General features: G+C 38.3%; 1 protein-coding gene and 1 long non-coding RNA gene across 3 annotated transcripts in view; one reads left to right on the top strand and one right to left on the bottom strand.

Moving 5' to 3' along the window:
* Positions 1–14,440, bottom strand: part of LOC120093580 (uncharacterized) — a 197,410-nt gene that overhangs the window by 16,152 nt on the left and 166,818 nt on the right. The gene's annotated exons all lie outside the window — the stretch shown is intronic.
* Ptprq (protein tyrosine phosphatase, receptor type, Q) overlaps positions 1–14,440 on the top strand; it is a 182,501-nt gene that overhangs the window by 20,412 nt on the left and 147,649 nt on the right. The window contains 5 exon segments of the mRNA NM_022925.2: positions 10,136–10,316; positions 11,637–11,798; positions 11,901–12,080; positions 12,691–12,798; positions 13,041–13,322. Of these exon segments, the coding sequence (NP_075214.2) occupies positions 10,136–10,316; positions 11,637–11,798; positions 11,901–12,080; positions 12,691–12,798; positions 13,041–13,322 (913 nt within the window).

The following is a 14,440-nucleotide window of genomic DNA, read 5'->3' as shown; positions in this document are numbered from 1 at the left end:
ACTAAATATAAAGAAATTCAAGTGCTCCTTTAACATGAGAGGATTTGATCTTTATTAACATTGCATTTAAGCACAGTGGCTACCTTATTTTCTCCTCTTATCTCTGTTAGGGAGTGTAGGCAGCTAATGTACTTCTGATGTATTGCCCTGGCCAATGCAGTCACCCACCAGTGAGGACCCTTGAAGTCCCCAGATTTCTTCTATTGTCATGTTGGCATGCTAAGTCTGTGTACTTAGGACCAGAGTGGCAATCATTAGGCCATTAGAAATATATGTGATACTTATGAAGACATTGGCGTCTGCTGTTTTCAGTGCAGAATTGCTATTCTTTGTACTGGTGTTACATGCTCTCTCTCCAGTTCCTCTGTTTCTAGGACCAGACTTCCCTTACCTCTGGCATTGATTTCATTATGGTAGTCAATGCTATGTAGCGATTCAGGACATTCATTCCCAGGTTGAACTTCAGTCCTATCTTGTGTCCTTTCTTCTGTGTAATGAATAGTGAGTTTTATGGTTTCTGATATTCTAGTTGGCATCTCATCAAAGAGCAGAAGCTTAAGCATTTGTTGCTGCAGAGAGCATCTTAAAATAGATGCTTAGTTTTCTTTGAACCAGGTGACAGGTTTCCCAAATTTGCTAATGCCATTTGTTGACTAGCCAGACACACCTGTTTTTCTCTAGAAGTTAAAAGGTTCTGGAAAGGCCAGCGTGAGGTCCTGTAACACAGCAGAAAGAAGTTGATAATTAGAGCCATTCAATCTGTATTTAAATATGGTACTGGCTATTAGAAGATGGCATGGTTAAGAATGTAGGTTCAGAAGGCAAATGGTTAGGGCTTAGTCCCTAGTTCTGACATTATTGATGGCTTAATCCTGGGGAAGGTGCCCTGACTCTTGAACTTGAGACTTAGGAATTACACGAGATCCTATAACTACGGGTCAATGATGTGGGTGTAATGGCTGATGTATGTAAAGAGAGCAGCTTGTAGCTGACATGTAGTAAGTTCAGTGCTAATATTTGTGACTCGTTGGAAGTAATCTTGGCATTTGACCTTTCAACACTCAGCTCCTTAAGAAGAAGGGCCATTCTATTCTCATGTCTCCAGGGGGTGGGGTGGAGATCAATTCTTGTTATATCAGATCCATTTCAGATACTCTACTTCTTCACGTGGTTGGTTATTGTTCCACTTTGAAGTGTTGATGAGGAATGGAGGAAATACCAGGTCCAAACCAAGGAGCCTTGGATCTTTGCCTTGACTCTGCTGGGCTTTACAACTGTGACCTTGGACAAGTCAAACTATAATTTTTACTTTCATGTTTTTAAAGTGTATCTGTGTATGTGTGTACATGCATGAGTGTGTTTACATGTGGGGTGTGTGTGTGGTTAAACATATACCTGAACCGTGCACTCACACAGAAGTCCTTATGTGATGTCTACTTTTTGTTTGAGGCAGGATGTTTAACTGGTCCAGAGTTCTGTTGCACTAGCAAAGATGACTGCCCCGGGAGCTTTCAGGGATCTGTATCTGTCTGTCTCTTTTCTTCCCACCGTTGGAAAGACTGGTGCATGTCATCATGCTCACCTTTGAACTTAGGTTCTGAGGATCTGAACTCTGGCTTCTGGCTTTTCAGACAGTTGCTTAACTGGCTAAGTAATCTTGCCGGCTCATGCTTCCCCATTTCATATTGCCCTCATACATGACTTACAGGGTTGGCAGTAGAGCACAGAAGATAAAACCCCTGGTTTAATATCCCCATTGATTATCTTGTTTTCTTGTCGAGGTATCTCTCAGACTAGGTGCTCTCTCTTTCTGTTCAACCCCATGTCTGTCTCAAGAGCACTTTACATTTTTGGAATCTCTTTAGGAGTCACACGTGACCTCAGTTTCAAATACAGGGAATAAATACTGTTAACAATTCTCAATATATTAACACATTTCTTCCCTAAATCAATATATGTTCCTTCCTAGATTCATCCTTCTGCCTTCATTACTGTACATCTTTTAATACCACCTGTTGCTTAATTCTTAATCTACTTTTATATACTGCACCTTTGCCATGTGTTAGATTTAAATGATTATAGCTGTTAGCGATGCTAACGGCTGTCCTTACTATTTTCTAACGTATTTTAGAGACATGTTTCAGGAGCTCTTTTTCCAGGTCCCTTACATATCATTAACACTTTCCTATCTAGTTGTTGGTCTGTTTATTTCTTTCGCTGATTATCAATCAGGTCTCCACGTTTCGGGTGTGTATCACCGTGTACACTGAATATAGCCCTTGTTAAAAATGATCTCACATTTTCAATCATTGGTTCCTCTTGGTAACCAACCAATCATTGGCAATCATTGGTTACGTGTTTTCTACCTTTTATTTCTGACATTGTGAATTTCTACCTAGGATGATTCTACCAGGGTTTAAGTGTGTCTAAATTCCACCCCGTTAAAACAAAATAACAGGAAACTAAGCCAAATAACTCCTCCCCCAATGAATAATAGAACAATAGGAAACAGGAGGCTCCATTGGGATCCTAGCAATAGAGAGGTGGGACTGAAAGGATGGTGACCTCATAGGCTACCCAGAAGAAAGTTGGCCAAGGCAATTAACAGTTTTCATGTGACAAGGACACTGTCTGAAGAGAGGCTGACCTATAGCTTGCTTGAGAACCAAGTTATGAGCTGAGAATTACTCCATCTCTTGGGCTGGTTTTTGTCTTTAAAACTGTTCTTTAAGAGGACTGATTCAGAAGACTTTAAAATGAGCATTTATGACTTGTGTTTCTGACTTGTTTTTAGGATAGTGGCACTATTGTACTCTATTCATGAAAGTTTGAAATTCTAGACTCTTCTTCAACTTACGTTCTCTTTAATATTCAATAGTCACATAGCCAGCTGTGTCTACCTTCAGAGCATGATGGTTAAGCATCTGTCTTCTTTCTGTGTCCCCACCTTCACTTAGTATTGCTGTCCCTTTCCTGGGTCTCCATTGTTTTCTCATTATGTTGGTTTCCCACTGTTGAGAGACTATTGACACAAACTCAGCAGCTTCAAACAATGCATTCCTGATATCACAGTTCCTGACAGCCAGAGTGCAGAACAGATTAATCAAGATTTCTCCTTAGGGTCTCCTAATGCCGCAGTCAATGGAGTTTGCTGAGGTGTGGTATTATCTGAAGATTGACTGAGACTGTTCTAGACTTGTTTGTTGTTTTAGCAGAGTTAATTTTCCTTTTGCTACAGAACTAAGGGCCTTGGCTTCCCATTGGCTTTCTGTTTTAGTTGGTGTCACCTTTTACTCATAGAAGATACTGTAGTTTCTTGTCTAGGTCCTGTTCAATCTGGCCATTTACTTCATCAAACAAGCAAAGGAAGGTCTTATAATATCATGTGGTTACATCCCATCATCTTCATAGCAGCAACACGTCCCATCTCACCAACATGAGGGGGAGGAGATTATATGAAGCAGGGCAGCAGGAGGTAGATATTGAGGAGCCAACAGAGAGGACATTCACTGTAGATTCACATATGCTCTGGTGCTTAGCATGTTACTGAGTTTATGAACATAAACTCAGGAGATCTGAGAAGTGATGAGAAGACGTGTATGTATCTAAGTCACCTAGCCCCTCCCTATCATAGGCAAAGGAGTCTAACACAGAATATAGGCACTTTATTCAGTGATGCCAGAAATTAAATATAGAACTCAAACTGTAAGTGCTTCAAATGCTTAGGAATGAGGTTTGGAGAAAGGAAGGCAGAAACAGCTGCTGCTCACAGGGCACATATGATGGTGAAATTATAAAGAAACAAAAACTAAAGTATTCTGTATTCTGACTCACTGAATCATCGCTGTCACTGGAGTGCTTTTCTACTGTCCCATTGTGATTTTCTTGTTTCTTAGACGTAGGGATTATTAAAAATAATATGAAGTATCTTTATAATACTATGTTTGATATTTAAACAAACACTAGAAAAATATTATTGAAATTTGAATGTCAGACCTGGAGGACATTTATTTCAACCTCTCAATGTGTATTTGAATTTCTGTAATGTTCTAAAAATATTAATAATATTTTTAACCAACAATTAGAAATTCAGGCTTTACTAAATACTTTACTAACTGTGGTAATGGGGTATTAGAACCACAGAAGCAGCTGCTAGCCAATATACTCTAAAACATTGAATACTGTTCACTACAGGCACACTGATTTTGTTTGTTTTTAGCAATTATGAGGCTCTATATATTCTTCTAAACTTAAAACATATATGGATGAATAAGAAGTTTTATTCTTTTCCTGTTTGGACTGAAGTATTTTCTTGATGACATTTACTAGTCAGTCCAGCCCTCCTTTCTCTAGAATATTTATTATTGTGCTTCCTGGGGATTAGAAACCATGAAAATCTAGTTTAACTCATTCTTATATTGCCAGTTTCATTAACTTGATCAAATGGCAAGAGAAGGGAGCTAAACTTGATCAGTGTGATTAAGAGATATCTCCTGGGCACAAGTGTTCAGCATCTCATTTGATATATGGTACCTTAAAATGCCATTCTGTATAGTGTTGCACCAATACAGAAAGATTTAATTTTTTAATGTAGATGGACACGGTTTCCTTAAGCAATAGTTTCCTCTTTTCACTAGTTCTGCTTTCCAGATTATCTTTGCCTAGTCCCTCTTCTTTGTTAATATCATAGTGTGGGGGCAATGAGCCTTTCTCCAAACTTAGCACAGTGTTGTTTATTGAGTTAAACTAGGAACATGCCCAGCAGAACTAATTTCTCCATTAGTGTAAATTTTGTCCTTTTAAAACAAAAATTAAAATTAATTTACTTTGGATATCATATTCTCATAGGATTGGTCTGAAGACCTCTAAACACATCCCTCCATAAAATGATGCTTTTTTTAAATATTACACTTTGGTAAAGCCTGAGGCATTTTTCCAGTTGGTTGCTAGCATCACAGATTTCAAAAATTAATTCTGATTATTTTTTTTCACTCTACGGCTTTCTCAAGTTTATCAACTGTTTTGCCTGGTGAACCAGAGGTGAGAACCTAGTTAGTTGGACAGAGGAAGATGAAGAGATAGGACTGCCTTATCAAGATTGAGCACAGATGGGGCAAAACCTGATTAAAACCTGAAGTATTTGTCCACCAAATTAGCATCCTTTAGGATGCTTTCAAACATGTTAACTATAACATTCCTTTTATTCCCTTTTTTTGATAGCAACATAAATGATATATAGAAACAGAAGATTCTCTTAAGAATATGTCAAACATTTCATTAATTCAATTCAGCAGACTCCAGTGAGTCTAAGTTGACAGAAATCCCGCTCGCTGCAATGGAGGTTATTACATGTAAAATCAAGTTGGTTTATTCAGGTGGATTGGGAATTTAACTCTGCAGACTTCCGGGTCTTTCACATAAATTCCAAGGATTCCTCCCTAACATATGCTAGCCCTTTCATGTTGATGGATAGTGACATTCCCTAACTTGGTGGTTCTCAACTAGAGGCAACTTTGCTTTTTTATTTTAAACATAGGATACTCTCTGAAGACACTGTCTTTGTAACAACTGGGAATATAGTTTTAGGGGGTAAGGGCCAGAGATTCTGCTAAACATCTATTAATGTACAGAGTAAGACTTGTAACAAAATTACCTAATAAAGAACAACAGCACTTCTAAGTCCAGTCGTTTAGACTCTGTAGGCATCAAACTTATGTGTTGCAATGGGCTTCATTTTTCCACTCGTGTCCCCTTCTTTCTACCTCTTTTCCTTCTTTCTTTTAAAAGTCTAATTCCATCTAGTCAGTTTTGCTCTGTCTTTTCTCTCTAGAAAAACCCAATATAACATACACACACACAGACACATACACACACATATACATATGTATGTATATATTTTGAATGATATGTATGAGAACTATTCTGAATATGGAATAATTAATGATAATCTATGACATTTCTGGTTGATAGGAAACCAGAGTTCAATTTAATTGCCCTGGTTTAAGAAAGAGTTTCCAGTGAAAATTAGAATTGGGGTGTGAGATTCAGAGTCAAAAGCATGCAAGCCAATTCTTACATCAAAATGGCAGTTTGTTCACAGGTAGGCTTATCTTGGTTCATTGATGGAATGCTACGGTTGTCCCTCCATAATTTATTTGACATGTGGTAGAAGCTATTAAGAGATTTAATGCAAAATCACAGTTGAAGGTGAAGCTCTTTGTGCTACCTCATGATTTTGTCCATAGTGCTTTGTAAGGGTAGATTTTCAAAGGGCATGGGATTGAGAGTGGGAGCAGCTGTGTGGTTTTGACATAGCATATTGGTTCAAATATCAGCGTGTTTCTGAATTATATGTTTGTGATTCATATCCTTCCCCTTTTCCCTGTGGAGTCAGAACTCAAACGAGCTGTGAGAATTCAAAAAATCTTTACTTTGTTCTATTTCATGTTCTCTTTCCCAGGTTCTTTAACTAATATGACTGTCCTATGGACATTGCTGTAAAATTATTGAAAAAAGCTTTCTTTTTTTCCCCACACTAGGTTTGGCAACGCAGTGCCCCAAGATATCTGGTAGATACCTTCATCTCGGTCAGCAAAGCCTCTCACCCACTTTGCTCTATCCCATATCACACTACCAATGGCTTCTCTCTGAGTCTGGCAATAATCTCTCTATCTATCAAGTTCCCAAGGCAGGTTGCCACCGTGCCAGAAATGTACATCCCAATTCCGTGGTGGCCCAGTGTCTCCAGCTGCTACATACTCTCTTAAACTTAAATCGCCACATGAAAGAACACAACACAATAACCTCTGATCCAAGTGATAAGATATAATTGCCCACCTAGACATACAAAGTCCTATACACATCCGTCCCTTAAGAATATTCATAACAACCTGTAAAACTGCAGAGAGGAATCTTAACATCCGCCTCCATGGTCTCTCTGATGCTTCATCCGCCTCCTTCAGTCTCCTCCTCTCTCTCAAACTTTTCTCCTGCCCATCCTTCCTTCTCGTCCAATGACAGGCCTCCTTCTATCTTGTACTTGCCTTCACCTGGATGACATGGACACTACGGGTGTCCTCTAATTTTCCCTAAAATACTATTTTGTGGCCAAGATTAAAGACGATGATGATGATGGTGGTGACTGTGGTGGTGATGGTGTGTATGTATCTGCTATGGGTGAATCTTCCAATTTATGTTTATTTGGAGGTCGATATCTGGATGCCTTACTTTGAGACTGGGTCTCTCCCTGAACTGTGACTCTTGGTTTTAGCTGATCAGTAAATATACTGTACCCACCTGTCCCCTAGTACTGTTTTTATCCTACATGTGCATGTGTGAAAGCATGGTTACATATGTGTGGGATCACATGATCACATGTTCACAAGCTTGTTGATGGTAGGCATCCCCTCAGTCTCTTTCCACTTTTTGTATTGAGGTAAGATCTTTGAAATGAACTCAGTGCAACTTAGAAAGTTAGTCTAGCTCGGCAGCTGGTCCTCAGGATTTCCTGTCTCAACCTCTGAGCACTGAAATTGCATGCAGGCTACCATGCTGCCTGGCAATTATGTACATGATAGTGAGATCTGAACTCAGTTCCTTGTGGTTGTGCAATAAGCGTTTCACTATCTCAGTCATCTTCCTAGCTTCTGGATGATTTTATTAATTTTAGTAATGATATTTAGAAAGCTGGAAGTTCCCTTAAATCATTTCCCCATCTTTAACCTCTCAGAAAACTTCGCATTTAAATGATATGTTTTGTAGATTTTTTATTATTATAATTTTATTTTCTTGAATATTTTATGTATTTACATTTCAAATGTTATTCCCTTTTCCCTCTTCTCTGATAACACCTCTCCCTCCACCTTCTTCTTTGAGGATACTCCCACTCCCACCCACCCACTCCAACCTCAATGCCCTGGCATTCCCCTACATTGGGGAAACAAGCCTTCACAGGATCAAGGTCTTTTCCTTCCACTGATGTTGGACAATGCTATTCTCTGCCACATATGAGGCTAGAGTCATGCATGCCTTCATGTGTACTCTTTGGTTGGTGGTTTAGTCCCTGGGAGTTCTGGTAGGGTCTGATTGGTTGATATTGTTGTTCTTCCTACGGTGTTGTAAACCCCTTCAGCTCCTTCAGTCTTTTCTCCAACTCCCTCATTGTGGTCCTCTTGTTCAGTACAATGGTTAGCTGCAATCATCCTCATCTGTATCAGTAGGGCTCTGACAGTGCCTCTCAGGGGCCACCCCTATCTGGTTCCTGTCAGCAAGCACTTCTTGGCATCAGCAATAGTTACTGAGTTTGGTGGCAGCATATGGGATGGATCCCCAAGTGGGGCAGTCTCTGGATGACCTTTTCTTCAGTCCCTGCTCCACTCTTTGTCCCTGTATTTCCTCCCATGTATATTTTGTTTTCCCTTCTAAGAAGGACAGAAGCATCCACATTTTGGTCTTCCTTCTTCTTGGGCTTCATATAATCTGTGAATACTACTGCAAAATTTTTTACTTTCTGAGTTTTTTCCTTGAGCATCTACTATTACTATTACTTTAAAAATACTGAAGGCATTAATGATAGCAAGGAAAAGAAAACCCAGTTTTGGCTCCAGCAGGAAAGACAATCGAAACATGTGAGGTAAATAGGGGGCAGGTATTCCGAGTACATAGGAATAATCAGAGCACAGACAATTTGTTATTAATTTTGAAAGCATAAGAGCATTTAATTGGTAATAAACAGAAGTGAGTTTGGAAGCAGAATTTAAAATGTTCAGCTCAAGAAGAAGGAAGAGCAAAATGTGGATGCTTCAGTCCTTCTTAGAAGGGAGGGCAAAATACTCATGGGCGGAAATATAGGGACAAATCGTGGAAAAAGGACTGAGGAAAAGGTCATCCAGAGACTGTGCCACCTGGGTATCCATCCCATATGTTGCCACCCAGTCACTATTGCTGATGCCAAGAAGTGCTTGCTGACTTAAAATAGGTGTTTTGCAGTACTTTAAAAAAAGACATAATTTTGGGAAATTTCGAAGAGATATAGAAGTGGAAAAATTACGTGGTAAGAGCTCATCAATGCAACCTGGATTCAGCTACTATTATCATGCTCAGCTGGTTCTCTTTCTTGCAACCAACTATTTAAAAATGAGCTCCCGACTGCATATCACTCTTCCTCTTGTATGCCTACCTAGCCTGGTTCTCTAAAGGATGGACATTTTCATCCATATAATAACCCATGGCTAAGGCTAGGGAACTTATTGATATTGTCTTGACATTATTTAATCTACACCATAACCAAATGTTCCTGCTCATCTCCAATGCCTAAGTTGACCAGTATGTTCAAATTAGAATCCAAAGTCCACATATTTCTGTTATTCTTTTTAAATAGTGGTTAAAATTCATTTAATGTTTTATACAGACATTTGACTAAAGCATATTTCCTGTTTTCTATTTTGATCTGTTATCCTGGGTTGGGATCCACAAAGTGAAGTGACATCAAGCTACCTCTGAGCCCATCTTTACGATATACATCTGCAATCTGTGCTTGGTAGTCTCACTTCAGTATCTGTCACCATGGTGGATTTGGCATGTATGCATTTCATTATGAGATGTAAACAAGGACAGCTACTGATCATATACCCTAGAACCATGGACAGGTGTACTATAAACCCTGCTTGCAAACTTATTACCTTTTTGTCTGTGATTTATTTGATTGAAAATAAATTAAAATATCACTGTTAACAGAAACTCATGAGGAGTACACAAGTGAGGATGTTTAGAGAAGGAAACAGAACCCATTTTAATAATGTGCTCAGAATATTTGTCGAATGAGAGCTTAAAATATTTCAGTATGAAACCTTTGCATGAAAATATCTAATTATACCACAAAGAAACTAATACAAGTCTGAAAATTGTACCGCTTTTTCTCCAAATTAAAATATCGATCTAATAAGCACTAGAGTAATCATAGTATGTTACCATGGTGCAGGGTTCCAGTTAAGGACAAAATCTTGAAAAGTGAAGAACACCATAGTTATAGAAATGTTCTTTTCTTTTAAAATGCATAATTCCAAAGTGACAAAATTTGAAGTCATAAAGAACTGATTGAGTTTCATTCTTTGTCAATGTCAACTTTTAATTACAGTCTATAAGCAACCCCATGTCTCCAGAAATAATGAACCTAGTAGACCCCATGATAGGATTCTATGAGGGCTCAGGAGAAATGTCTTCGGACCTGCACTCCCTGGCTTCATTCATATACAACAGCCATCCACACAATGACTTTCCTGCCAGCACTAGAGCTGAAGAGCAAAGTTCACCAGTTGGTAGGTAAAATTTTAATTCTCTCCAAGGCGCATTGAAACCAATATCTAGCAGAGGTATGAACCCAAGCTGAGAGTTCAACCATGTTATTAATGGTCCATGGGCTAGAGTCAGATATTTCTTTTTTTACTGTCGGATACCCTCATGAAACAAATGGAAATGCCACACAAGCAGTGGCTGGCCCTTTCTAACCCACATGACCTTCTTCCTAGAGAAAGTAGCACCCTAGAGTCTCTAGAAGAGCTGCATAGACAATCAGTTATTACAGTTGCCAAAGCAGGTGGGATGGGGAGGGATTAACATATCTTCAAATCATTTACAGGCCTCACGGTCTCCACAGCCTTTGACGAATAGGTTTTCAAATGTCACTAAAGGTAAATAGGTCAGAAAGTTACAACTCTAGCGCATGGTGCAATAAACAGGTGTAGGTGTCCCTGGTATGTGGTGCTGTCATTAGTGCTTACACTTGCTCTTCAGGGGTCAGTGAATCTTACTGTTTCTAAAAGGAGGGTATAATATAGGGCAAACTGAAGGTACGTTCTAGTGTTTCTTTGGTTTTTAGAAAGTGTTAGGTAGGAATAGTATTTATTTCATGTTCTCTTCTATGATACGGTTTTTGCCTCCTTCCAAAATAAAAAAAACACGCTCTTCTATTCGTGATAGAATTAGTAAAAGAAAATTGCATTTCATTCAACACATCTTTACTCTTCTTCTGCAAAGCCAGGAGAGGCAGCACTAAAGCATCAAGACACACAGCTGCTCCCCTGGATATTTCAAATTTAGCTTAGTTCCTCATTAAAATTTCATAGGCAAAATTTATAAATAAACTAAATATCTTGGACTTTTTTGTAGGCACACGCATGTGTCAGTTAAGTACTAAGCAAGAATACTTGCTTTAAGCAATCACTGGGACTAATAAATGTATAATAAATTTTGAGTCCAAATAAAGTGGTCATTTCTTGAAGTATGCAATTAAAATTTATAATGTTTCTTTCTTATACTGTTGCCTAGTGTTTGCTTTCAGGAAAAAAGCAAACAACAACAAAAACCCTCAGCCAGTCTTTCTTGGAATGTTATATATTTTTTCTCGAAATAGTGCTAACATGTTTTAAAACATTTTATGACAGCAAGATGTTTGTAGATATTGGGGAGTCTAGAATTCATGAAATGTTCATATTTATTAGGAGTCATATTTCCATTATATTTTGTATATGAAAATATATGAAGATATTAATGGATAATATCCTGATAGGTGTATTGAGAAAAAATTAATTTTGATGGTAGAACCAAATATCCCTTTTTTCTCCCGTTGATTTCAATAGTAACCACCAGGAATCAGTATATGACCGACATCACTGCCGAACAGCTGTCTTACGTTGTCAGGCGGCTTGTACCATTCACTGAGCACACGATTAGCGTATCTGCTTTCACCATCATGGGCGAAGGACCACCAACGGTCCTCACTGTTAGGACACGTGAGCAAGGTACAAATGCATTTCCTTAGAATTAATTGCTTCAAAATATTATTTATGTTATTAAGCCTTCGGCTTTGTTCTTCCCATTAATTGTTCACTCTTCTTTTCAAGTGCCAAGCTCCATCCAAATTATAAACTATAAAAATATTAGTTCTTCATCTATTTTACTGTATTGGGATCCTCCAGAATATCCCAATGGAAAGATCACTCATTACACAATCTACGCAACGGAGCTGGACACAAACAGAGCATTCCAGATGACCACTGTAGATAACAGCTTTCTCATCACAGGTAGAAGGAAAAGTTGTGTTTCTTTTTGCCCTCCTACTCCTCTGATGGAAAATGTGTACTCTGTACACCTTTAATGTTCCAGGACACACTCCGGATTTTGTTGATGTGCGCTACTTGGGTATCTTAGAAATGTTTATGGAAATAACAATGCAACATGTTTCTCTACCTACATCTATTTACACAAATTTAAAAGGATAGTCTCAAAGCTTTTACAGGCACACAATTATCCTAAGAAATATTATACTTAGTAAATGAAAATGATTTATTATTGAGGACTTGAATGAGTGAACTCACTTGAAAACCAGCTGAGATAATTCAATTGACAGGGTGTGTGTGCCAATTTTCCTTGCTGTGTGCCCAAAACTCCCCCCCCCTTTTGTTCGGCTTTAGGTTACTGCTTTAACATTACAGGAAAGATCACTGATAGCATCTCCATGGAAAACCTTACAGCTCAAGGAATCTGGGAGAGTAGGAGTATATGAGACCTGACTTAGAGAGCCAGCCAGTCCTTTCTTTTAATAAAGTATTTACAGTGTCCCTATGGTAAACGGCACTAATGTAAGAATGTTAGTTTTTGAAGATTTTAAACCATAGATCTGTTATCTTTTAGGGTTGAAGAAATATACAAGATACAAAATGAGGGTTGCTGCCTCAACTCATGTTGGGGAAAGTTCTTTGTCAGAAGAAAATGACATCTTTGTGAGAACTCCAGAAGATGGTAAGAATATAAAGTATGTTTATAATTTAAAAAGGAAGGAAGGGATGAAGAAAACAAAGGGAGGAAAGCAGGAAGGAAGGAAAGGAAGGAAGGGAGGAAGGAAGGAAGGAAGGAAGGAAGGAAGGAAGGAAGGAAAGGAAGGGTATTGTTCTCTTACTGACTCTCCTTCATGGCCGTGTCAGTGTCTAAAACAATGAGCACGAAAAGAACATGGTTTGAAATTTTTGCTCTATTCTTCCCAGAGCCAGAATCATCACCTCAAGATGTCCAAGTAACTGGTGTGTCTCCAAGTGAACTGAGATTGAAGTGGTCCCCGCCTGAAAAACCTAACGGGATCATTATTGCCTATGAGGTGCTTTACCAAAATGCAGACACCTTGTTTGTAAAAAACACCTCAACCACAGACATCATTATAAGTGACCTGAAACCTTACACACTCTATAATATTTCTATCCGGTCGTATACCAGACTTGGCCATGGCAATCAGTCATCCTCATTGCTGTCTGTAAGGACTTCAGAGACTGGTAAGGTTTCCTGTTTGTTTCCTTAGATTGTTTATGTAATAAACTAGCTGACAATTTTTTGTTGTTTGTATTTTTATAAGAAAAAGAAAAAAACCTTCTTTCTTAATTTTAGTGTAAAAGAAATGTATTCACATTTTTCTGGAAAAATATAAGGACTAGACTTAGGTGCTTAAAAATTTAAAAACTAATTTCCAGTATAAAAGATTTTTTACTAAAAGATCAGTGAGTTGTTCAAATAAAAGACCATTAAAAAATACCGAAGACTCACCCAATGTGCCTGCAGACTTTAGCAAAGACACATTCAGAAGACTAGATTAACTGTGTTTGGATGAGTGTAGAGTGGGCAGAATGATTATGTAGAGCTTGTTGAATAAGCATGTGGAGTCGCGGTGGACAGATACTCCAGCATATAGAAATAACACAAGCAAAATGAAAAAAAAAGTCATGTGTATCCCAGTTTCCGTTGTGACTGAACAATTAGTGCAAGATAAATATTTTACCTAGTAATCTTGGTTTGTCATTTCTGTTGTGATTGGAGGAGCAATTATTCCCAGTAGGTCAAATCTGCAATGTATGCTAAGTAAGGTCTAATTGAAAGGTACTGTTTTATCCACACATTTACATGAATAAGCTTAGACTGACTGGCTTCAGTCTGAACTCCAGAGTTTTCCCATGTTGGAAGTCACAAATAGTCAAATATCTCCAATCCCACTTAGTTATCCAGAAACAAATGTGAAATTCTGTCCTCAACCTTGGAGATCTAGGAATTTCGCACGTAGTTTACTGACACTGGGAGTCATCTCTTGAGATCTTCACACAGCTTTAATATAATGAGAAGTCACAACATTGTAGACACAGAAGGATGGTCATAATTACAGCTGCAGTACTAAGAATGACAAGAGGAGTACTATACAGCATGACAAAAGGAGTACTATGTAGCATCCAGGGCTGTTATACCCTTGAGACTTAATTGATATCAGATTACATATTGCCCTGCTTGGTAGCTTTTATGAATATTAAACCTTAAGACAGATTTTTGGTAGGAGGATAATTGTTGTTTTGTGACTTGGTTTTATTTTACATTAGTCCAATTGTTTTGCTGTTGTTGTTGTCGTCAT

Source organism: Rattus norvegicus, chromosome 7, assembly GCF_021556685.1.
Source record: "Rattus norvegicus strain SHRSP/BbbUtx chromosome 7, alternate assembly SHRSP_T2T, whole genome shotgun sequence".
In the NCBI taxonomy this organism is placed as follows: Eukaryota; Metazoa; Chordata; class Mammalia; order Rodentia; family Muridae; genus Rattus; species Rattus norvegicus.
Note: the sequence above shows the minus strand (reverse complement) of the source record. Positions and strands in the feature narration are given on the sequence as shown.